The following is a 26,745-nucleotide window of genomic DNA, read 5'->3' on the forward strand; positions in this document are numbered from 1 at the left end:
CAACATCCAGCCCCATCCCCCACCCAAAACAGACCAATTGTTTCTCTTGTCAATTTATTTTCTTCAATTCCTGCTCTGACAAAATGAACAAAAAATTTAAAAGAGCCCTAACCATTGACAGCTCCTGTATGGAGACAGAGCAGACTTCAAACACTGAAGAGACTAAAAGCAGACTGTCTCCAGAGGAATCCCCTAAGGGGGATATGATCTGCTCCTCAATACATAAGACTCTCATAGAGGAAATCAAAAAGGCTCTCACAAGAGAGCTAGAAGAGAAATGGGAAAAGGAAAGGGAAGCTTGGCAAGAGAGTCTGGAGAAGTCATCCCACACATTTAAAGACAGAGTGGATAAAGAAATCAAATCATTGAAAAACAAAATTAGTGAATTAGAAAAGGTAAACAACTCCAAGGAAAACAGGATTAGTGAGCTAGAAAAAGAAAACAGCTCTCTAAAAAATAAAATGGATGAAATGAAAAAAAATTCCATAGAATAAAAAAACTAACTTAAAAACTCAATCAGACAATTACAAAAAGATATGAAAAAAGTGAGTGAAGAAAATACATCATTGAAAATTAGACTCGAACAAATAGAAATGAATGACTCAAAGAGAAACCAAGAAGTAATCAAGCAAAACCAGAAAAACGAAACAATTGAAAAGAATGTCAAGTACCTTATTGGAAAGACAACAGACCTGGAAAACAGATCCAGGAGAAACAATTTGAGAATAATCGGACTCCCTGAAAAATGTGAGGAAAAAAAGAGCCTGGACACTATTTTCCAGGAAATTATCAAAGAGAACTGCCCAGACGTTTTGGAAACAGAGGGTAAAATAGACATTGAAAAAATTCATCGCTCACCTATTGAAAGGGACCCTAAGGATGTGGGAAAACTGGGACACTGATACATTGTTGGTGGAGTTGTGAAAGAATCCAGCCATTCTGGAGAGCAATTTGGAACTATGCCCAAAAAGTTGTCAAACTGTGCATACCCTTTGACCCAGCATTGCTGTTATTGGGATTATATCCCAAAGAAATACTAAAGAGTGGAAAGGGACATGTATGTGCCAAAATGTTTGTGGCAGCTCTTTTTGTTGTAGCTAGAAATTGGAAGTTGAATGGATGTCCATCAATTGGAGAATGGTTGGGTAAATTGTGGTATATGAAGGTTATGGAATATTATTGCTCTGTAAGAAATGACCAGCGGGAGGAATACAGAGAGGCTTGGAGAGACTTAAATCAACTGTTGCTGAGTGAAATGAGCAGAACCAGAAGATCACTATACACTTCAACAACAATACTGTATGAGGATGTATTCTGATGGAAGTGGAAATCTTCAACATAAAGAAGATCCAACTCACTTCCAGTTGATCAATGACGGACAGAAATAACTATACCCAGAGAAGGAACACTGGGAAGCGAATGTAAATTCTTAGCACTACTGTCTATCTACCCAGGTTACTTATACCTTCGGAAGCTAATAATTAATGTGCAACAAGAAAAAGGTATTTACACACATATGTTGTATCTAGGTTATATTGTAACACATGTAAAATGTATGGGATTGCCTGTCATCAGGGGGAGGGAGTGGAGGGAGGGAGGGGATAATTTGGCTTTTTATAAAATGTAATTTTATAAAATTAATTAATTAAATAATAAATAATAAATAAAATAATAAATAATAAATTAATAAATAATAAATAATAATTAATAAAATTTTATAAATGTAATTTTGCATTGTGGTCTGAAAAGGATGCATTTACTATTTCTGCCTTACTGCATTTGATTTTGATTTTGAGGTTTTTATGTCCATGAACTGCTGAAAAGAAAGTGTACTACTTTCTGTCTCCATTTAGCTTTCGCCAAAGATCTATCATATCAAACTTTTCTAGTAGTTTATTTACCTCTTTGACTTCCTTCTTATTTATTTTGTGGTTTGATTTATCTAATTCTTAGAGTGCACATAAAAACCTCAAAATCAAATGCAGTAAGGCAGAAATAGTAAATGCATCCTTTTCAGACCACAATGCAATCAAAATTACATTTTATAAAAAGCCAGGGGAAAATAGACCAAAAAATAATTGGAAACTAAATATAAATAATCTTATACTAAAGAATGATTGGGTAAAACAGCAAATCATAGACATAATTAATAACTTCACCCAAGAAAATGATAATAATGAGACATCATACCAAAATGTGTGGGATACAGCTAAAGCAGTAATAAGGGGAAGTTTTACATCTTTAGAGGCCTACTTGCATAAAATAGAGAAAGAGAGGGTCAATGAATTGGGCTTACAACTAAAATTGCTAGAAAAGGAACAAATTAAAAAACCCCAGACAAACACAAAACTTGAAATTCTTAAAATAAAAGGTGAGATTAATAAAATTGAAAGTAAAAAAACAATTGAATTAATTAATAAAACTAAGAGTTGGTTCTATGAAAAAACCAACAAAATATACAAACCCTTAGTAAATCTGATTAAAAAAAGGAAAGAGGAAAAGCAAATTGTTAGTCTTAAAAATGAAAAGGGAGAACTCACCACTAATGAAGAGGAAATTAGAACAATAGGAGCTACTTTGCTCAACTTTATGCCAATAAATTCGATAACTTAAATGAAATGGAAGAATACCTTCAAAAATATAACTTGCCCAGATTAACAGAGGAAGAAGTAAATAGTCTAAATAGTCCCATTTCAGAAAAAGAAATAGAACAAGCTATTAACCAACTCCCTAAGAAAAAATGCCCAGGACCAGATGGATTTACATGTGAATTCTACCAAACATTTAAAGAACAACTAACTCCAATGCTATATAAACTATTGGAAAAAATAGGGATTGAAGGAGTCCTACCAAATTCCTTCTATGACACAGACATGGTACTGATACCTAAACCAGGTAGGCTGAAAACTGAGAAAGAAAATTATAGACCAATCTCCCTAATGAATATTGATGCTAAAATCTTAAATAAAATATTAGCCAAAAAACTACAGAAAATCATCCCCAGGATAATACACTATGACTAAGTGGGATTTATATCAGGAATGCAGGGCTGGTTCAATATTAGGAAAACTATTAGCATAATCGACTATATCAATAACCAAATTAACAAAAACCATATGATCATCTCAATAGATGCAGAAAAAGCATTTGGTAAAATCCAACATCCATTTCTACTAAAAACACTGGAGAGTATAGGAATAAATGGACTATTCCTTAAAATAATGAGCATATATTTAAAACCGTCAGTAAACATCATATGTAATGGCGATAAACTGGAATCTTTCCCAGTAAGATCAGGAGTGAAACAAGGTTGCCCACTATCACCATTACTTTTCAATATTGTACTAGAAATACTAGCCTTGGCAATAAGAGCTGAGAAAGAGATTCAAGGAATTAAAAGTAGGTAATGAGGAAATCAAACTATCACTCTTTGCAGATGACATGATGGTATACTTAGAGAACCCCAAAGACTCTGCTAAAAAGCTATTAGAAATAATTCAGAACTTTAGCAAAGTTGCGGGATACAAAATAAATCCACATAAATCCTCAGCATTTTTATACATTACCAACACAATCCAGCAGCAAGAATACAAAAAGAAATTCCATTCAAAATAACGGTCGATAGTATAAAATATTTGGGAATATAAAAAGAGGAAAAAGTCAGGAATTATATGAGCAAAATTACAAAACACTTGCCACAAAAATAAAAACTAGAAACTGGAAGATGAACGGATGTCCATCAATTGGAGAATGGTTGGGTATATTATGGTATAAGAATGTTATGGAATATTATTGTTCTGTAAGAAATGACCAACAGGAGGAATACAGAGAGGCTTGGAGAGACTTACATCAACTGATGCCGAGTGAAACGAGAAGAACTAGGAGATCATTATACACTTCAACAATGATACTGTACGAGGATGTATGCTGATGGAAGTGAATATCTTCAACATAGAGAAGAGCTAATCCAATTCCAATTGGTCAATGATAAACAGAATCAGCTACACCCAGAAAAGGAACACTGGGAAATGAGTGTAAACTGTTAGCATTTTTTGTTTTTCTCCCCAGATTATTTTTACCTTCCGAATCCAATTCTTCCTTTGCAACAACAACAACAACAAAATTCGGTTCTGCACATATATATTGTATCTAGGATATACTATAAGATGTTTAATATGCATGGGAATGCCTGCCATCTAGGGGAGGGGGTAGAGGGAAGGAGGAGAAAAATTCAGAATAGAAGGGAGTACAAGGGAAGAAGAAAAAAAAAAAAAAGAAGAAGAAGAAGAAGCCTATTCTAATCCTCCTCAATCTTAGCACCTTCCCTCTGAGACTACCTCCATTTATCCTGTTTATGACTTGTAGGTATATAGTTTGTTTGCATGTTGTTTCCTTCACTAAATGGTGAGCTCCATGAAAGAAGGGACTGTTGTTTGCCTTTCTGTGTGTCCTCAGCCCTTAGTGTAGTGCCTGACACACGATAGACACTTAATAAAAGTTTATTGACTGACATATATTTGTGTGTGTATATATATGTAAATGTATTTGTATTTAAGTAGATAAATAAAAGGATAGATAGAGGGGTAGCTAGGTGATGCAGTGAATACAGCACTGGCCCTGAAGTCAGGAGGACCCGAGTTCAAATCTGGTCTCAGACACTTAACACTTCCTAGCTTGTGACCCTGGGAGAGTCACTTAACCCCAATTGCCTCAAGGGGAAAAAAATTAGATAGATAGATCTTGATAGATATTTCAGATAGAGGGAGTTGCCCAAGGAAGGAGGCAAGGGTAAAACTGAATATGCTATTTCTAGTAAAATAATTCTGAATTCTTTTTTTAATTTTAATATTAAAAATGAGTATACATGGCATAGCATTTTCCCTGTTTATAAGAGTTTCCAGAACATAGTAAATACTTAATAAATTTTCCATTTATTAATGTATTCATCATCAATCAGAATGGGGAGTGTTATCTCATAATCAGATAATGATAGGATATTATTACAAAAAAGTTGGCAATCTTTATCCCAGGATTTGAAGATTTAATTAATGGTTGCTAAGTACCTGATGCGTTCATGGCATTGGGCTAAGGTCCTGGAGACAGGAAGCAGAAAACAGCTTCTACCCTCATGGAGTTTACATTCTGCACTTACATTATATGACACTGAAAAGAGATTTTGGGGGAAGAAGAAAGTACTAATACTGAGGGGACTGAGAGCTGAGTCTTGGAAAGCCTAAAGGATGGCCTGTGCATAGGAGCTGAAACAGGAGGCAGGAGTGAGATGATATGGAGTTCCATATGGACGTTTGACTGAAACATAGAATGCATGAAGGTGAATAATGTGAAATAAATCTGGAAAGATAGACTAGATAGACTATAGGTAGCTAAATGGTGCCATAGTGCATAGCATGCTGGCCCTGGAGCAAGGAAGACTCGCATTCATGTGTTCAAATCTAGACCCAGACACTTAATAATTGCCTGAGAAAATCACTTAATTCTGTTTGCCTCAGTTTCCTTATCTGTAAAATAGCTGGAGAAGGAAACGGCAAATCCCTCCAATATCTTTGCCAAGAAAACTCCAAAATGGTGTCATCAAGAGTCAGATACAATTGAAATGACTGAATAACATGGATAGGAAGATTCACCTCCTGTGTGGAAGAGAGATTGGAAAAGGAAGACTGGAAACAGGAAAACCAACTCAGAAGCCATTCCAGAATCAGTTCCAAACCTCCTCTCCTCTGCTTGAGCTCCCTTCATCTCCCTCTCTACATCTTTTCTAGTAGAGGGCTTTGTCTCCTATTCATCATCATTTACAATAATTCAAGTAAGAGATGATAAGAGTAAGAATAGGAGAGACTGTATCAAAAGGGTTAAAGGTCATCTACATAGATACATAATGGACCCTTTAAGAATTGATGAAATGGCCAAGAAAGGAGAAGTGTAGAGGGAGAAGAAAAGGTGGGCCCAGAGGATACCTACAGCTAAGGAACAGGACTTGGCTAATTATCTAATGAAGGAGAATCAGAAATAGTCAAATGGATAAGAAGGGAGCCAAAGTAGAGCAGGGTCATAAATGTAGAGGGAGGAAAGAGTATCCAACAGGAGAGGTCAACTAACAGTACCAGAAGCTGTAGAGGTCAAAAAGGATGAGAAATAATTCCTGAGCAGAAGTAAGGAAGGAAGGGAAAAAGGAAGAGAGGAAGGAGAAAGGAGGAAGGGGGAGAGAGAGGGAGGGAGCGAGGGTGTGAAGGAAGGGAAAAAGGAAGAGAGGAAGGAGAAAGGAAGAAAGGAAAAGAAGGGAGGCAAGGAAAGAAAGCAAAGAAAAAAGAGGGGAAGGAAAGAAGAAAGGAAGAAAGGGAGGGACGGAGGGGAAAAATGCAATAGTGACTTGCCCAGGGTCACACAGCTAGGAAGTGTTAAGTGTCTGAGGCCAAATTTGAACTCGGGTCCTCCTGATATCAGGGCTGGTGCTCTATCCCCTTCGCCATCTCTGCCCCTGAGAGCTTATATTCTAACAGGGAAAGAAAACACAAGAGTGGGGAGCTTGAAAGGAGAGGGAGGCTACACAAGTGGCTACCTAGTATGGAGATGATTTTGAAGTGATATGGAGGTCTGGCTCCAGCCAAGTTGAGGCCAAAGTTCACCGTTCAGAGCCAAAGTTCACTGATCAGAGGCAGACTGTGAGGGTGCAATTCAGAGGAGATAAAGGTGAAGGTTGGTATACATTCACCCAATTGAGGAGACTCTAGGAAATGGCATGAAAACCTGTTTCCAAGAAAAAAGAAAATAAATTTAATAATTCTATGGGGTTTTTTGCATGTAAAAATAGTCCAAAAAATGTTGCCCAGAGCCTTAACTAAGCAAGGTGACCAGAGCCTTGTCCCAGAACATCAAAATTCAGAAGATGTTGGCTATGCTTGCAGTCAAGGTAGAAATAACTGAGTTTAGTACTTTGTTAATAAAAATAATTAATTAAAATAGGAAGCTACTAAATAGGATGCTTTCTCCCCTGGCCATCCTACCTGGGATAAGTTCCCTCCCAGACCCACAAGCCCCCTTCTCTCCCAATCTCTGTGGTAGAAAGGCCTTGTAGTGTCCTATGGTCTCTATCTCCTTATCATGGAGTTGTATTTCCCCACCCAAACTGAATTTGCCATAAAAAGATATCCTATAAGACATGGTTTTGTGCTGTGTGCTCTAACAACAAAGATGTTACCTTTACTTCCTGTGGACAAAATACTTTCAAGGTTTGTTCAAAGGAACCATCCAAGGAGGTAGTATGTGTATTTTTTCTGAATCAAGCAGGTTCCTTGGACAGGGAACTTAACCAATGACCAGGCCTGGTCCAGAAGAGAGTTTGGTCTAAAGTCTTAGCACTGTCCGCACTTGCTCTAAGAAATTGGGTTACTTACTGATCCATTCTGGGCCTCCATTTCCCCTTCTGTAAAATCACAAGAAGATCTACTTCCTGGAGAATCGATCCCACTCTCATGGGAATGGAAAGATTGTTGGCTTTGGAGGACCTGGGTTTAAATACCAACTGCCCCTGCTTTTGTAATCTCATCTGTAAAATGAGATGGTTAGACAAGATGAACCCATTTAATCTCATTGTTGGGAGTTGTTGGAAGGATCAAACAGAATACTATACGAAAGTGCTAGATAGATATCAAATTTTATTAAGTGAGAAGCTGAAAATGGAGTCGAAGGGCTGGGGGAAGGTGAAACCCAGAGTTTTTATCTTCCCATCTCATCCCTGGTAGGTGGGACTCTGGAAGAGCCATGCCAGTCACAAGCAGGACAGCGGCAGCTTTCCTGGGCCCAGGATGCTGTCCACCCATGGGACACCCCCGCTCACCAAAAACCTCCAGAGCGTGCTAAAGGAAGCGGAGCTGATTCGGAGCTCCAGGGACGGTCAGATCGAAGAGGCGATACAGGTGAACCAGGAACTGGCCAAGGAGCTGAGGCAGTGCCAGGAGGCCCTGGCGGCCTCAGAGGACTGCAACCGCCACCTCAAGAAGGAACAGGCAGACATGAGGAAGAAGGTGGAGGAAGCCAGGCAGGCGGTGCTGAGTGGCCTGGGGAAGGTGAGGGAGCTGGAAGCCCAAGCCACCCAAGTCCTGCATCTACAGATGTGCGTTCAGCAGCTGGAACTGGAGCTGCAGTGTTACAGGTACAGTCTGGGGAGAAACTGGCAGGCGGCTGGGGGGCCAACGGGCATTCCGCCGGCAGGGTGAGGGCCTTCTTTATACAGGGACACAGAGGCACCTTCTCCAGTCTGGGAGGAGGGAAGGACTTCATCTGAGGCAAGTACCGAGCACGCAGGTGAAGTGTCCACCCAGTCCGGAAGCCTTTTCAAGACCCCTGGTCACTGTTATCAGGACTTGTCCTGGGAAACAACTACTTTGTCAACAAGCATTTGTTAGGTGCTTACTATGGGCTAGAGACTGTGTCAAGTGCTTAGGATTTTTAAAAAAAGGTAAAAGCATGGCCTCTGACCTCAAGGAGTTTTCAATAGTGTCTGTCTGTCTGTCCATTCATTCATCTGTCTGTTTGCCTACCCATCCATCTGTCTATCCATCCATCTGTCCATTTGTCTATCCATCCATCCATCTGTCTATTTATCTTTCTATTTACCCATCTTTCTATCCATCTATCTGTTTGTCCATCCATTTGTCTGTCCAAACATCCATATATTTGTCTATCCATCTATTGATCCATCCATCTATTTGTCTTTGTGTATACAGATACATATATATATACATATACATATATATATCCATACATATACAAAAGTTTATATATACATATATAAAAGGATATATGTATGTACACTTATACATATACACATGTGTATATATATATATATATATCTTTAAGTTTATTTGTACTATTGCCTCACCCATGAGAATCCAAAATCATTTTGAGTACAGATTGTTCATTCTTTGTGTTATATTCCTAGCACATGGAGTTGCTTAATAAGTATCTGTTGATTGAAATTTTAAAAAACAAAACAAAACATATGCTCAGCAAGCATTTATTCAACATTGATGATATGCCAGTGTGAAAAATGTTGGGAATACAGAAGGGAAATAGTGCTCATAAGGCTTCCTGGATGAAGGGTTCCAGAACAGAACAGTGAAGGACGTGAGAGATTCAGACAAATGGAGATGGGGGAGAAGTCATTTGGAGGACATCAGGACAGAATGAACAAAGATGGAAAATGAGAGAGATAGGAGGAGAATGAGCAGTGGGGAATAATCCAATTGGCAGGAATTTAGAGTAGACAAAATAAATATTTTGAGCGAAAAAACTGGAGAAACAGATTGAAGCCAGGCTGTCACAATAATAGAATTTTTATAATAAATAAACAAATAAGGAAAAAGATTGAATACTATGTTAATTAGAGCCAAACTTAGTCTTAAAGAGAGGAAAAAATGTACCTCCTCTTCTTTCCAAGGGGATTAATTACATATACTATATAGGACTTCTTAAATTTTTTCCACTTCTGATCCCTTTTTCCCCAAGAAATTTTTATGTGACCCAGGGTATATAGGTATATAGAATAGGTACACAAATCAAACATTTACTGATAATAAATCATAATTTCACTACTGTCGCATTCAGTTATGTGATCCCACAATGGGTCTAGAACTACAATTTAAGAAGCTGGATATTATCAGATTTGGTTGATGTGTTCATGAATTTTTCTAATTAGCTGTTCCAACCTCTCGTTTTTTATCCTTTGTTACAAAGAACAACTCTGTAGAGGGTAGGGTGGAGAGTTATATTTAGAAATGAAAGTGATATGAAAACAAAAATTATAAGAACTAAAAAGAAAAATATGTAATTGTGGAGCTGCAAGAAACCTCAAAAACTTGAATATATCAGTGTGTACCATGTGCACTGGAGCCACCACTATAACTAGCATTCACACTAATGGGTCAGGCTGGTGGGTATCGTGTCCCTCTTGGTTTCTAGGAGTACCCTTAGGGGATTGGGATGGATTTCTAGTGCTACAACTCATGAGCCTCCACCAGTGTGCTTCCCAGCATGACTGTTATTTGATAACCAATTTAACCAGCCAGCCTTAAGTTGCTTTTTAAAGAGGTATTTACTAAAATAATTTAGTAAAAATAGTTGGTACAAAATATTACATACACACACACAAGAGTATGATACACTCGTCCACCAGTACATACAGAACCCATGGAGAGATAGGCTTAAACTTAAAGAACACATCTGACCCTTGATTGCTATAAGTTCTTTTTCTTCTCTTCCCCCTAAACGTAGTTGAGCTTCTTTGCTGGGTCTTTGAAGGCCTTGGTGAATTTGCTTTCCTAAATACATCCTGCTGATACTCTCGTAGTGTATGAGACTAGGATATTGAAGACTTTTTGAGGTCCTCCTTGAGCAAAGAGAAGCTGGGGAAGGAGATTTAGGCTGAGGCTAAAGCCAAAGCTTCTTCCTCCTCAGAGGTTTTCCTAGAACTGCTCTTGCCCTAATCTCTGAAATAACTTTTGTTCTCAGCTATTTCTGTCCAATATTTTGCAGCCACCTTCTAGGACATGATCATATTTCCTCAGCATATCCAAACTCATTCCTATTCAATCCCACTCCATTTCATTCAAGGACTTTCTCCCTGAACTTAAAGCCCACAATTTTGGTTAAGATTTGCCCTGGAATCCTTAATGTATCAGGGCACCTTATCACTTTAAATAGGCTAGAATAATTTTCTTGATTTATTCAGTCAAAACTACCTTTTAAAATGTAAGGTAATACTCCAATTTAACTAAGAATAACAGATAGAAGGAAGATGGATATATAGGAGCAGCTATATTCACTAATGCAAAGGAAAGAAAGCAAAATCAAAAAACCCAGGAAACTGACTAATTATATAAATTAGGAAAACAGTTCTTTGTGACTTCAGGAAACCATCACTCCTCATTAGGTCTTAGGTTTTTTTTTGGTTTTTTTTTTTCTATGATGATATTAGAAATTTACATATTGCTTCTAAGTTTGCAAGGCATCCTATATATATATATATTATTTCTTTTGATCATCATGGAAAACCTAGGGCCTAAATAATACAGATGCAATCATTCCCCCTTTATAAAGATAAGAAAAACTGAGGTTCAGAGATATTAGTTGACTTGCCCACAATTATGTAGTTTTTAAGTAGTGAAATGTGGGGATTCAACCTCAGTTTCCCAAATTTCCAAGCCTTTGTATTCCTCATGTCTTAGGACAGGGTCTTTTGCATGTAACTGGCCTTTAATAAATGCTGAAGAGGGATTCAGCATGTGGACATGTGGGGAGTTAAGAAAGCTGCTGATATGTAGAAGCTTACAGCTATTCTTGCCCCATTATCCACCAGGGAAAAGCATCTGAGCAAGGGGCAGTGAGCTGGGAAGAGAGCTAAACATTTATAGAGTGCCTGTTCCACACCAGACACTGTGCTTTACAAGTGCCTTTACAAATGCTTTACAAATGTTATCTGGGGGATGGCTAGCTGGTGGAGTGGACAAAAAACCAGCTTGAAGTCAGAAGGACCCGAGTTCAAATCTGACCTCAAACACTTAATACATCCTAGCTATGTTACCCTGGGCAAGTCACTTAACCCCAATTGCCTCAGGGGGAAAAAAGTTATCTCATTTGATCTTCATTATAACTCTACAAGGTAAATCCTATTATTACTTCTATTTTTTAATTGAGGAAACGGAGGTAAACAGGTTAAGTAACTTACCTAGGGTCACACAGCTAGTGAGTATTTGAAGTGGATTTGAATTCGGGTCTTCCTGCCTCCAAGATCAGTGCTCTATACACTGTTCCTCTAGTTGCATAATTATTCAGCAGACTTTAGGACATAGAGAACAGTCCTTTGAGGAAAGAGAAGGGGTCTTCCCTAAAGAAGCAGCAATTAAATATAATCAGTAATTTATTTCCTGAGAGACAGCATAGCATCCTGGAGAGAATGTTGAACTCGGGGTCTTAAAATATATTCAATTATTGATTTCCTGAGAGTCAGCATAGTATACTGGAGAGAATGTTGGATCCCGGGCCTTAATACAGATAAGGAAACAGACAAACAACGTGAAGTGGCTTGGCCAGGGTCACCCAGCTAGTGTCTGGGGCTGGATTTGAACTCAGGAAGATGAGTGCTCCATCCAGATGCCCTATATAAATGCCTATTATCATTATTCACAAAGAGGTCCTTCACGGATGATACTATATATCTGGAATGAGGGTGAAACACAAAAAGTGTTTTTTTCCCCCAGATATTTAAGTTCAGCCGGGGAGATGATCCTTACTATCCACCCTGGAAGCTGCCTCCACCTCTCTAACTCCATTCTTTCCTTGGTGAGCTCCCATCCAATAGCTCCATTTTGAAGATGGTTCCAGGCTCTCCATGCTACACAGCCCTCCTGGTTTTGCTTGTGGCCCTCAGGACATCCCCATCAGGTTTCCTTTCACCCCAGAATTTCCCTAGATGCCTGGGAATTTCTCACCTTGAACTATCCTTCAGTTTCTCCCATCTCCTCTTAAAGGGGCAATTCCTTCCAAGTCTTGCATGTGGAGGATAAGCCCAAGATATTTTTGCTTCATTCCCTACCCAACTCTTAAGACTTTGTCCCCATGCCCCCTCAAGGGCACCTTGTCTTTCCTCTGCCCCAGCTTTTCAGACCCCTTTTGTGTGTGTCTCCCTCCATTAGAATGTAAGCTTCTTTTAAGGCAGGAATTGTTCTTCTGTGCACTTAGCACCCTGCCTGGCACATGGTAAGTGCTTAATAAATGCTTCTTGCTTTGACTTGCCAGGTGCTAAAGTGAGTAGTATAGAAAAGCCCAAGAAGCGGGAGGTCAGTGTGTTCACTTCTTTCCCTCCTACAAATGAGCTGTGGACTCCTTCTTGTTCCAAAGCCACATCCAGCCCTTCTTACAGGTGAATGTTGGTTAGTGAACATTTCCCAGGATTCTGATTCAATCCAAAGGGCAGCATCTCTTTTGAAAAGTCTTTGATACCATAGTACTAACAATCACTTGAAGAGAAAGTCATCCTTTTAAACTTGCTCTATCGGAGAACTTCCTCAAGTCTATTTGTCCAATGCACTCGGTGATCTCTCTCCCATATACCTTCTGGGAGCAGGACTGTTAAACACCAACCATTCTGAGGTCACTGCAACTACACAGAAAAACCAGAAAGGATGCATTAAAAATCTGAATGGAAGACTTGGGTTAGGGGGAAGAGTACTGCTCTTGGGGGGTCAGTAAACCCAAGAACAAGTTATGGCTTCCCCAAACTAGTTGTGTGTCTAGGGCAAGCTAATTTCCCTTCTGGGGAAATTTTGTCATCTCTAAAAGTAAGAGAGTTAAGGTACCTTCCAACTCAGCAAACATTATTACTTTTTTTAAAAAATTGTGATGTCTTCATAATTTTTGCTTTCACACAGGATTTGCAAGCTAGAAAGAGTGTGGCTTAGAGGAAGGAATTCCAAAATGGAAACCCTTAAAATCATAAAACTTTAGAACTTAGGGGTTGGGTGGGGATACCACAATAGATCATTCAGTTCAGTCTTCCCATTTGATAGAGGAGGCAACCCAAGTCCAGGAAAGGAACATGAATTATCTAAGGTCAAAGAGCTAACAAGTGACAAAGTTAGAATCTAAACTCAAGGGTCCTGACTTCCTAGACATGTGAGCTGTAGAACCCTCTCTCTGATTTTGTCTCCCTTTTTCTAAAATAAAGAAATTAGAGGGTCCCTACCAACTCTTCACACTCTGAAATTTTGTGATCCCAAATATAATTTGACTTTTTTTCCAGTTTGGAGTATTTGGAGAGCTAGTTTCCTTGGTTTATTTCCTGCCCTTGTGGTGCCCATATTGTCTCCTCCCTTGACCAGAAGATGAAAAGAAACCCGAGCAAAGAATAATAACACTGCAGAGATCTTTTAGTGGGAGACTTTTAAGAGGGAGCGAAGGTTCCCTTGCTGAGCCGACTTCCTAGTGTTTGGATAATGATTTCCTGTTTTCATGCTTTATCTGCTAAGAAAACTATTCTGAGACTTGTGGCTGCCTTCCAGCAAACCTGAGGACAGTCTCCCTTTTCACAGGACAAATAAATAGGGCTCTTCTTTTTTTTACCTTAATCTAATTCCTGCCTCTTCTATATATAGATTAGTCTATACTTGGAGCTGACTCCAACAGTGAGGATGAATTGCACACAAACATCTTTATTTTGTGGCTATGCTACCATAGCCAAAAGCACACATTTATCAGGTAACTGCCTCTGCCTAGGACTGCTCAATGTAGCCATGGAGTAAGATTTTCCCAGAACTCAGCTCTCCAGTCTGCGACAGCATCAAATCCCTAGTTCTGGCCACATTGAATGTGCTAACTGGCCCACTGCCAAGGAAGCAATTACAAGGAAAGTGTGATGAAGGTGAAATATGAAATAATTCAATCCGTCATCATTCCTAGAAAACCAGAGCCCCTGCTGACCCCCTGGATATCAATAATAGTAGACAACGAAAGGAGATGGGATTTGGGCATGCTGATGTACTCTAATTCTTCCTAAATTGTGGAATGATCTAGACAGATGTGCAAATATAATGCTCCTCTTCCTTCTGGCACAGATGAATACAGGTCCTAATTTCTTCTCTGCATTACACTGTTTATAGAGGGGAATCGTGTTCTAAGACTTTCTAGTTTGGTTTCAAGGTAACCTAAGTACCATAACAAAGGCCAGAATTTGACCCAAGTTGTGAGAATCACCAGTGAGAAAATGATATATATTTATATATTATAATAAAATATATAGTATAATAAAAATTTTAAATATATAAGATATATTATAATGAAATATATTATACTAGAAGACATTTTCCATAGAAATGTTTTATATATTTATATTTTAGAGAAGCAGTGTACATTGAGGACAGAAAACCAGTTTCAAAACCAGGGAGACTTGGGTTCAAATCTGTATCCAATGGTTAACTGACTGTGTGACCCTAACAAATCATTTAACCATTCTAGGTATAAGTCACCAACTGCAGAAGTGGTAGGAATTTCAGGAGTTCCATATACTAATGAAATCATGAGTCCAGTTCCTATCCCTATAGAACAGGACTTCTTAAGCTTCTTTTTCTCATGACTTTTTCACCAAAGAAATTTTTATGTGATCCCAAATATGTTGACATACAAATCAAACTTCTATGATAATAAATTATAATTTCACAACCCCCATATTCACTTATATAACCCACAATTAAAAAAAAAACTTTGCTGTAGTTCTTGATTCTACTTTTATACGTACATATTGTTTCCCTGGAGAGAACTTCACTTTTGTTCAAATCCCCAGCTCCTAGCATAGTGCCTGACATATAGTAGGTGCTTTAATAAATAAATGTCTGTTTTCACTTATAGACTAATGGTCCTGATGATTTTAACATATATATACTATGGTTCTTTAAGACTTTTAAGAAAAACCAAAGTGCCCACATATGGCATCTCCTGCCAAATTCAGATTGCTATGAGTTTAACAATATTTTGGTGCAGCAGGGTTGTGCTGGTAAATTTTAACACCCAGTTCTCTGGGAGGGAGAGGGGAAGCAGGCAATATACACGGGATACTTCTAGGTTTAATGTGCATTATTCACATTTTCTCCAGCACTTTCTTAAGACTAGACAATCAATAAAAATTAATAACTAAATCAAACTCTGATTTGTAGCAATTGCCAGTTACTGACTTGTAAAAGCTCACTCTGAACATTTAACAATTGACTCTTGGCAAGACATTTTGAGCTGGCTTCAGTGCAACCCTGCTTATAAGCTATGAAAAAAAATTTTAAATCCTCTAGTTGTTCCCTTTATATTACTTCTAATTAAATATCTATAGGACATTATAAAATCAAAAGCATATATATATAATTTGAATCCATTTCTTTTTTAAGAAGTTTCCAGGAATCCAGCTATTTCTAACAAGGAGGTGCTGGACCACATAACTTCCATTCTAACAAAATGAATAAATAAATCTTTTAAATTCTTTGGTAGTTTGGAGGAATTGGTAGAACTGAAAGAGAAGTGCTATATTTCTAGTAAGGAAAATACCCTAAAGACTTGAGCAACTGTGGAACTCTAGATAGCCTTCAGGAGATAAGCAAATATTTCATTAGAAAATGGAAATGAACTTTCAAATTCTCTTTGAGGCTTAGGAAAAGAAAATGTGTGGCTGCATTTCAACTGAAGGATGCAGAAAATGGAAAGAACATTTCTCTAAATATGAACAGGAGTGGAAAGACAACCACTAATTAATTTCAGATATATAAATAGTTGCCTCCTGTGGCACTTACCTTCAGTTAAGATTTATACTTAAGTCACTGATAATGACTTTTAGAATTTTCAGAGAATAAAAGGTCCATCACTCCATTATACGGATATATGATTTTAGAGGAGCTAGGTAGCACAGTGGATAAAATGTTAGTGTCAGAAAGACCTGAGTTCAAATCTGGCTTCAGATACTTCTTAGTTATATGACTATGGGGAAATCATTTAACCTATTTGCCTCAGTTTCCTCATAATACCTCCCCCACAGGATTGTTGTGAGAACCAAAGGAGATAATAACTGGGGCAGCTAGGTGGTACAGTGGATAGAACAGTTCTAGAGTCAAGAGTACTTGAGTTCAAATCTAGCCTCAGACACTTGACATTTACTATCTATGTGACCTTGGGAAATAATTTAACCTTAATTGCCTGACAAAAAAAAAGATAATAATTGAAACATGCTTTGTTGTATCTGGCACGTAGTAGGTGAAATATGTGTTAGCTATTATTAGATAATTTTAGAACTGGAAAGGAACCTTAAATGTCATAGACATAGAAAAGGTGGATGGAACTTTAGATGGTCCAACCTTCCCCTTTTATAGATGAGAAATCTAAGACCCAGAGAAATTGGGACATGCCCATGTTATACCTAGTCAGTAGCAGAGCCAGAAGAAAGAAGGGATGTTATTCACCCTTCAGGTAGAAGAGAGAAAAGCTCCTTGGTCCAGAAGGACAAATCTGTGGTTGTAAATGAAAAACATGTAGGTTTCTGCTCAACATGAACAGTTTCCTAATAATGACGATTAACAGCAGAATGGGCTGCCTTTCAATGAAGTAAATTCCTCATCACATCAGGCCTTCGAATAGAAGCTAGGAGACCCTTAATTGAGAATATTCTGGAGGGGACTGATGTTTATATAGGGATTAGAGTACATTAACTCTGAGATTCCTTCTAATTCTAAGATTTTGGAATTTGTTTGTAAGTTGGATTCCCAAAATTGAAGTGATGAATAAATGTCAGTTGTAATTATGTATTGTAATTATGATTCTAAGTTCTTTTCAACCCACAATTCCATTCTGTGGACAGGTATTATTCCCAGTTTAGAGATAGGGAAACTGAGGTCTGGGGAAGTAAATGATTTGCCCACATTCACATATAGTCCACATATAATCCTTGATTGAACATGAGGTCATTATGTATCAGGTGTGGGACTTGAAATCATGATTCTGGAGCTGACTCTAGGTCAATTTGGCTGGAAGGAGGAGTTTGCACAATGGAAAATCAGAAATGGACCAGAAAGGGAGAGAGAAGCCACATAGAATACAGAAGGTCTTGAATGCTAAGCTAAAGAGAAATGACATTATCCTATAGGTCATGGGGAACATTAAAGGCTTTGGAGAAGGGCAGTATTAAGATGAAGAGTAATAATTTGGAAAATTCACCTGAATGTATGTGCAGAATGAATGGGGGAGGAAAGAGCCTGGAAGCAAGTTAACACAATTTAATGTATATTCTGAAGTTTTTTTATGTCTAGATTCTTCATTTCCAACCCATTGATTTCTTTCAATATGGCCCCAGCTACACTTAGTATATTTTGCTTGCCCACTGCCTGGGCAGCAGTGCCCTTCAAGCTGTGAAAACAAGCAAAACCCAATGCATTTCTATTTTTTCCTTCTCTGACATGAGGATTTCATCTATCCTTTCTTTGTTGAGAGTTTTTGAAACTTAATCTAATAGTAATCCCACCTTCTTAAGACTTCTGCTTCCTGCAGTATTTGGTTGATACAGAGAAACACAGTTAATACAATGCCATTTTAAAAACTTTTACAAAGGTATAGTTAGTGTGAAAATATAGCAAAACCCAAAGTATAACAACTTACCAAAGCAGGAATATATTTTCCCCCTTTATACTTTGATCCATAGGCGGAGTGTACTCAAACACTGAAAAGTGGTTGCTAGAAAACGTTCCTTCCACCAAGTTCCCTTTGGATTTGGTATAGCTAATGGGGGAATCACTCCCATGTTTATAGACTGTGGTGTCTCAGCTGTTGGGCAGGCCCCTTCTGGTCTGGGGTAGGTCAGGGCTGGCTCTTCACTGGACTCAGCTACTGCCATCACCGGCTTACTCTCCAAGCAGCTTGCTGGATCCCCAGTAGTTTTTTGACTTTTCAAAACTCATGAAAATATCAAAACTCATGAGGTAATTACATGGTCTATTCCAAAAACTCTGTGAATTAGGAAAGAATGAAATACAAGGACAGAAGGAAGAACTATTGCCATGCGTTTATGACATATGGTAGGCTTGTGGGAAGATAAAAAAATGAGCAAAAGGTCACTGCTGCTACCTGTCCCCCCACAGGTTCGTGGCAATTCTTGCCTAAGTCACCACTAGGTAAAAGCAAAGGAGGAGAGGAAGGGGAGTGGGAGAAGCAATTCTATATAGCCCCTACTCTGTGGTACTACAGAGGTACTGCATTTGATCTCTACCAACTTTGTGAGGTGGGTGCTATTCTTTTCTTAACTTTGAAATGAAAGATACTGAGGCAAACAGGCTCACACAGCTAGTAAAGCCCAGTACTCTGTCCTCTGTACCACAAGCTGCCTCCATCTGCTATAATTCTCTCAGAAATCGGGCGTCTCCCCCACATCCCAACCATAAATGAATAACTTTTTGAAGGTGATAAGAGGAGCTAGTGCTTTCTAAGAAATTAATCCAGCCTCTGGGAATTCTCAGTTGACCTTTGTAATATTCGGACTTTAGGTCTGGCTGCTTCTCCTTAGCACTGTTTAGATCTTGTACTGGAAGGACCTCCAGAGGCCATCTATTCTAATTCCCTTGTTTTACAGATAGAGAAACTGAGGCACTTGCTCACAGGTAATATTCAGACTAAGGGTCTGTTTTTCTCCTTAGCACTGTAGGAACATAGATCTTGGTACTGGAAGGACCTTCCGAGACCATCTATTCTAACTCCCTCGTTTTACAGATACAGAAACTGAGGCACTTGCCCACGAACACAGGTATCAAGCAGCAGAACCTGATGACTCTGAGGGAGAAAGTGAGCCCGATGACAATGCCCAGCCCTCTCTCACTTAAATCCAATTCATTTGCACTTCCCAGCATCACCCTCCAGGTTCGGTCTCCGTCCTCCTCAAGGACAAAAGACAAATAATAGCATCGCCCCTACGGTTTTTCTTTCCTGCTTTCCAAGCCCCGCCCCAAGCTAATTAATCACCTCTTCTCCCCTAAACAGCTGCCCCCACACATTTTTTAGCTTGGCTCTTGTTAGCAAACAAACACACACATTTGCATCCCAAGAGGAAGAGAAGACTTGTGGGATGTCACTTTTTTTTTTCCTCCCAACCTCAGTTTCCTCATCTATAAAATAGAGCGCCTGGACCAGAGGTCTCTAAGGTCCTTCCACCTCCGCTTCCTTCCTCAGTCTGCCCTGGCAATCCTCTCACCCCGCACTGCAGTCTGGCGGGTTTTCCTTGGGTTTCAGAGCTCGCACACCCTCTTACCGCTGTCCCCCATAAAGGTCCTAAAAGGTTTGCAGTCAGCCCATGCTAAGAGTGTGTCTCCGAGAGAAGTAAGGGAATCAAGACGGCAGGCGGGAGCTGGAGAGGGAGCTGCGGGGAGGGGGGAGGGGGGCCTCACTCTGTCCCCCCGTTGCTGGGAAGAGGATGAAAAGACCCCGGGGTTGGGGAGGTGGAGGGAAGAAAGGGGAGTTTGGCTTATGACCACGGAAAGCAGGGGGAAAGGGTGGGGGAGAAGCCATCAAAGTGTCACCTCCTTTCATCCCTTCCCCCTCACCAGCCTCTGCTTGACCTGGGGAGGGAAGGCTTAAATCAAACAGTCAGAGTGAAGGATGAACAAACTCGTCTGAGCCAAGCAAAAAAGCCAGAGCACGGGTGGGTGGAGGTAAGAAGGGGGCACCATCTGGAAGGAGAAGAGAAACACCCTTGTGTTTGTTCCCGTGTGTGTGTGTGTGTGTGTGTGTGTGTGTGTGTGTGTGTGTGTGTGTGTGTGTGTGAGAAGGCTACTAGTGGGAAGAGTGCATTCTCTCCTGAACAATGCCCCAGGCTTGCAAAAGCCCCTTTCCCTTAGCAGGGACCCTAATTCTCCATGGTGAATAGAAAGCAAAAGGGCCCCACAAACCAAGATGCAGAGCTGTCCATCATCCCCCACAGGCAGCTGCTCAGCATGGAGAGATAGAGCCTTCCACTGAATGAGCCTCTTGTTTGGGGGGAGGTAGCTGGAGCACCCTGCAACCAGCTTGTTCATCCGAATCCTACCAGGTCACGGTCAAGAGACTGAGGAAGGATAACTTAGCAATCTCTGATGTGCAACAGGATCTCTCCTGCCTCTCTCTCCCTTTAACTAGCACTCTCTTTGCTTTCTGTCTGTCTATCTCTGTCTTTGTTTCTCTGTCCCTGTGTCTCTACGTCCCTCTTTTTGTCTCTCAGTCTCAGTCTCTCACTCTCTGTCTTTCTGTTTGTCTGTCTCTGTCTCTGTCTTTGTGTCTCTTTCTCTGTCCATCTCTGTCTCGGTCTTTGTGTCTCTGTTTCTGTGTCTGTCTCTTTCACTTTTTGTGTCTCTATCTCTTTTTGTCTATGTGTGTGTTTGTTTCTCTGTCCCTGTGTCTCTACGTCCCTCTTTTTGTCTCTCAGTCTGTCTCTCACTCTCTGTCTTTCTGTTTGTCTGTCTCTGTCTCTGTCTTTGTGTCTCTTTCTCTGTCCATCTCTGTCTCTGTCTTTGTGTCTCTGTTTCTGTGTCTGTCTCTTTCACTCTTTGTGTCTCTATCTCTTTTTGTCTATGTGTGTGTTTCTCTCTGTATCTCTCCGTCTTTCTGTCTCTGTATCTCTTTTTCTCTGTTTCTCTGTGTCTCTTTCTGTCTCTGTCTCACACAGACAGAAGCTTATTCTAGAGGTAATGGGGATATTTAGAGACATTTTAAATTTTAAAAATTAAATAAAAAAACTCCAGTAGCTTCCTATTCCTAAGAAAGGAAACAAAAATGAACCAAGCACCTCAATTTCCTCATCTATCTAAAATAAAGGGCTTGGATCAGGAGGTCTCTAATGTCATTCTCTGATACGTTCCTCAGTCTGTCCTGGGAAGTCCTCTCATCTTACATTTCAATCTGACATATTTTCCTTGATTTCAGCACAAACACACACACACACACACACACACACACACACACACACACACACACACCCCTCTCTTTTTTTCCATAAAGGTCCTAAAGCCCATGCTAACATTGTCTTTGCAAGAGAACTAAGCCCCCTGGTCTTTGAGATGGCAGCAGGAAATGCTAACTGCTTTACACATGTTATTTAATCTGCACAACAACCCTAGGAGGTAGATGCTATTATTATCCTCATTTTGCAGTAGAGGAAACTGAAGCAAACAGGTTAAGTGACTTGCCCAAGGTCACACAGCTAAGATGTGTCTGGGGCTGGATTTAGAACTCAAATGTTTCTGACTCCAAGCCAAGCACTCTATGGTGCCATAATACCCCACTGATATAGACAGTCTGATAACTTTTGGCAAAACAACTCACCTGGGAAGCATTAGGCCATTATTCTCTTATGACATCTACCATTCTTTTTTTTTTTAATCTGCAATAGGATTTTATTTTTCCAAATAATATAAGGTTTTCAAATACATGTAAAATTAGTTTTCAACATTCATTTTTGTAACTTTTTCTTCGTCTTCCTTCCCTCCCTTCCCCCTCCCCAAGACAACAAGCAATCTGTTATAGGTTAAATGTGTACAATCCTTTTAAACATATTTCCAATTATGTCATGTTCAACACCTACCAGTCACTCTTCCTAAAACTGGGCCTTTTAAAAGAGTCTGAATTGTTGAAGGCTGGTGCTAAGGTTTCGTGCCTTCGTTTTCAAGTCTAAGAAGCTGTCTGGGTGAAGGGAACTCTTTCTGGAACATTACCTGGGCTCCCAGCAATTCTAACTCTCCTCTCTCCTGGTTTCAGAAAAACCCAATCATAATGTTCCCTCTGGGGAAGTAAGGTGACAGCCCTGGTGCCAGGTTTCCAGCCAATAAATTGGTCCAGAAAACCACACAGGAGAAATCCCATGTTAGGAAAGGTCAGTAGGAAATGATTCCAGAGTATTGAACAGACGCCAAGAAAGTTAAATTGTCTGTTTCAGCCTTGGGGAGAAAACAGCAGAACCTTTCAGATGCAGAGACTTCACTTTTGGAATTGTTTTTTAAAAGAGATTTTTATTGATATCATTTGTTTTTACATTGCCTAGATTTCCCCCATATCCCTTCCCTTCCTCACCTCCCAGAGAATCTTCTTCTAAAAGTTTTTTTTTTAATTTGAGCCTTCTTTATTTTCTTTACATACGTGTGTGTACATACATATGTACATATGATTATTTTCCCACATACACGATTATACATTATTACTAAGAATTTTAAGAGAAAAGGAGAAAAAAGGGGAAGGGAGAATTCAGTAAAATCAACCACTATATCCCAAACATCCGACATGATGGTATGTGCTACATGGACCTCCCCACTTCTGCAAAGGAGGAAGAGGAAATGTATAACTCTGATTCTCAATCCTTTTTTTCATGCTCCCTGGCCACTGTCACAGCAATGAGGCCCCAGATGGCAGACAAAGCAGAAACCATCAGAAATATAACAAAGACTGTCACCTTTCCAGGTCTCAGTTTCCTCATCTGTAAAAAGAGGAAGTAGTTTTTAAATTTCTTCAACTTATTGTCTTCCCATTCAGCCAAAAGAATAATTATTAAGCGATCATCATAAGTGATCTGTAAACTTGGTAATATTAAAACTAACTACTCTTCTTCATCTAAGTTATTGATACATATATTAAGCAGAATAGTTTGGAAGATACTTTGGCTATACTATTACTAAATACTGCTAGATCTAAGTCATTGATACATATATTAAGCAAAATAATGTGGAGGATACTTTGGGCATACTACTGCTAGATACTAGATTTCAGATTGAATGTAAGTTCCTTATTTCATTTTTATCTTGACAAACAATACGGGATTGTTGATGTTTGTGGAATTAAATTAGATATTGACTGATTAATCGACTTTCAATTGGTTGTAAATCTTCTCTCATTGTCAGTCGTCCTGCCCATCCATCCATCTGATTCACAAAGAGACTTTGAAATCAAGATGAAAAAATAAAATAAAATAAAATAAAACAAGGGGGTTGCGCCTTCCAGTTCTGCCTTTGTGCTGTAGTGCTGCTGTAGTGCTCCTGTAGAGCTTTGTGATAATGTAGTGTTCCCTACATCATCATTCTAGCACAGCTGTTAGGAAAAAGGAAAGTCCTTTGTAAACCTTTGACCTCATACATGGAAGCTGTGGGATGTACCAGGCCACCAAAGACACATATGGCCACAGTTGTGCGGTCTCCAGCCCCTTCTTGCTTGTAGCCTGATTTTCTGAGTCTGGGAGCCAGGCTCCTTTTGTTTGCTAGACCAGCTGCTCAGTTTAGGGGGTTGGGAAGTTTATATCTGTCCTCCCTCAGGGATGCTGCCAATGGGAGGTTTGAACCGACATTCACATCAGTGACTCGCTCTTGCCTCCCTCCCCCTTCCCAAACAGTCTGCAGCCCCCAGCTTCATTTGCCTCCTCAGATGTCCAGGCTTCCAGACTGTTCTCAGGATATGAAACGCGGCATCTCAAGCTTTCAAGAAGCTCCATGTTCTTTATCTCTGTGTCTCTGATATCTCTGAGGTTGATTGTAGTTTTTTCCTAATACTGTCTGCAGAGCAAACGCCGCTGTCTTGGCCCCTGAGTGCTATCTGCACTGACTTTCTCCAGCTCAGATTCCCCAGTATAAGTCAAGATTCCTGGGCTCTTGTCCCCACTCCGTCCCTTCTCCCTTCTCTTGTCCCTTCTTCTCATGGATCCAATTAGTGAATCCTAGATGCTTCCTGCTCTCCTCCTTTCAGAAGCAGACAGCCATTCTCCACAGGGGAAAGGAACAAGTCCCCAGCTTCAGGTGCATGAGGATGTAATCAAAGTGATGTGGGCATAGCCCCCTTTAAGATCCCTTTCCTGATCTCCAACTTCCTTTGGGACTGACCTTTGATTTACAAGATCTGGTCAAAACCATCCTTTTGTATTCCAAGGGGAGAGATCCGGATCCGAGCCAGTTTGGGCTGTACCCAGCCCCCATTCTAATGATCTGCTCAGGTAGCCCAACCCCCACCTGGTGGGTTCTGGTCCTCGAGGAATCAACCTGAGCTCCACCCTAGGCCCCTTCAAGCAGATAAAAGAGCCAAGTTGGAATCATCTCTTGGCAGAGTTGAAACATGCGAGCAACATGCTTTGTATCACAGACTCTCCGTCCCGCCGCCTTTGGTGTATTTCTTCTTCTATCTAATACCTTTTACTAATCAGACTTTAACCTTACTTCCAAATCCTACAATAAACTTCTTTTTATCAATCTAGGTTTTTGGGCCTGTAAATTCACTTACGGGGGACTCTCGCCGCCGCTAGAACTCATTTAACTTTGTATCCTTGCGCCGAATCCAAAGGGGTTGCAGGGGAGCTCCATGTGACTCCCTGTACCCCAAACCTGCCACTAGACCTCAGTTAATCCTAATTTTATTGAGGTATAGACCTCATCATTCGGTTATACCTCATCAAAAGGAACCACTGGTAGAAATGGTTTGCTCTGCTTTCCTGGATTATCTCACCCCAGTTCATCCTGGCAGTCCTGTTTCTCTGAGGCTGGGACTTTGGAGTCCTGTGTCTCTTGCACTGGCTACCTTGAGGATGAAACCCAAAGGCCCAGATTTCCACTTAAAATCCAAAAATATTGGGGTTGGAAAGGACATTAGAGATGCTCATTTTGTAGCTGTGATGACTACCTGGGACTCCCAAGTTTGGAGCCCAGCCATATAAACATCTATGTAGTTCACTCAGAAAGTCTGACCTCATGATGCACAGTTGAAAAATGATTTGGTCCTACCCTGATGTAAATGGATTAATAAGAATAGAAATGGATTTGGAGAGGAAGTGGATTTGAGTCAGTCAGTCAATAAGCATTTATTAAGCACTTACTATATGCTAGGCCCTGTGCTGGATCCAAAGAAAGGTAAAAACAGTCCCTGTCCCTTTAAGGAGTGCACATTCTCTGAGATAACTACACATATGACTTTGAGATAGCCATTTAATCTTTATGAACCTTATTTTTTCTTCAATAAAATATTGTTGTCCACTTATTTCTGATTCTTTGTGACTTCAATTTGGGATTTTCTTGGCAAAGATAGGGGAATGGTTTGCTATTTCTTTCTCCAGCTCATTTTACAGATGAGGAAACTGAGGCTGACAGGATAAAGTGACTTGCCCAGCTAGAGGGTCTCTAAGGCTGAATTTGAACTTAGGTCCTCCTGACTCCAGGCTGAACTCTTTATCTACCACACCACCTAGCAACCTTCCATAAAAATGACAAAACTAAATGGCCCCCAAAGTCCCTTCCAGCCCTAAATCCTCTGGTCCTCTCAATTGCTTCTTTGATAATCAGGACAGAGATCCCCAGAAGTATACATGGTGGCTAGAGTGCTAAACTTGGAGACAGGAAGGACTGTATTCAAATCTTACCTCTCCTACTTAATAGAATGTCAGCTTCTTAAGGGCAGGTACTATTCCACTATTGTTTTTGCGTGTCCAGCTCCTGGAACTATATTTGGTGCATAATAAGCTTTTAATAAATGTTAATGGATTTTAAGAAGTGCAAATAGTTAATTGACTGTTAGCTATGTGACCAGCCACTCAACCGTTTCCTCATCAGCAACATCAGTATAATAAATACTTGTGATATTTACCTTGGAGGATAGTTGTGAGACTAAAATGAGATAATGTGAACAAAATGTTCTGCAAACTTTGAAACCTCTCATCCCAAGCACTTCTCACATATCTCAAGCTTTAAGAAAGCTCTTTTTCATCACTTCTGTCCCTTCAGAACTCCTCTCTGGCTCCTGCTTCCTGGACCTACATCTATAGACCAATATATATCGATTATATAATCTGTAGCCCAATACCTCAAGATCCAAGCTTTCCCAGATTAATCTATAGTTTTATTCGTACTACACACTGCCTTATGACACTACCTTGAAGGTTCCCCTAACTTTGGATTGCTAGGGAGACAATCTCTTTCTCACTGGACATGCACTATTGGAATAACTCACAGTAATAGGATTAGTGGCGTCCAACAATCTTTGCAGTATTCCATACCCTTCATACTCAAACGATCAGGTAGGAGATAGGTGGGAGGCTGTATCAAAGGGATTAGCTAAAAATTAAAGAAAGAAAAGTGAGATAAAATTAAGTCTCAGTGCATGGGATTGGTGAATTGTAGGCTCCCCAAATCTTGTCCCATAACATAAATCTCTCCAGCTCTGCTGCTCATT

General features: G+C 39.8%; 1 protein-coding gene across 1 annotated transcript in view; it reads left to right on the top strand.

Moving 5' to 3' along the window:
* Positions 1-26,745, top strand: part of EFCC1 (EF-hand and coiled-coil domain containing 1) — a 76,513-nt gene that overhangs the window by 5,734 nt on the left and 44,034 nt on the right. The window contains exon 2 of the mRNA XM_074283695.1: positions 7,761-8,170. Coding sequence (XP_074139796.1) covers positions 7,761-8,170 — 410 coding nt within the window. The remainder of the gene's footprint in view (positions 1-7,760; positions 8,171-26,745) is intronic.

The sequence above is a fragment of the Sminthopsis crassicaudata genome, chromosome 1, assembly GCF_048593235.1.
Source record: "Sminthopsis crassicaudata isolate SCR6 chromosome 1, ASM4859323v1, whole genome shotgun sequence".
NCBI classification, from domain to species: domain Eukaryota; kingdom Metazoa; phylum Chordata; class Mammalia; order Dasyuromorphia; family Dasyuridae; genus Sminthopsis; species Sminthopsis crassicaudata.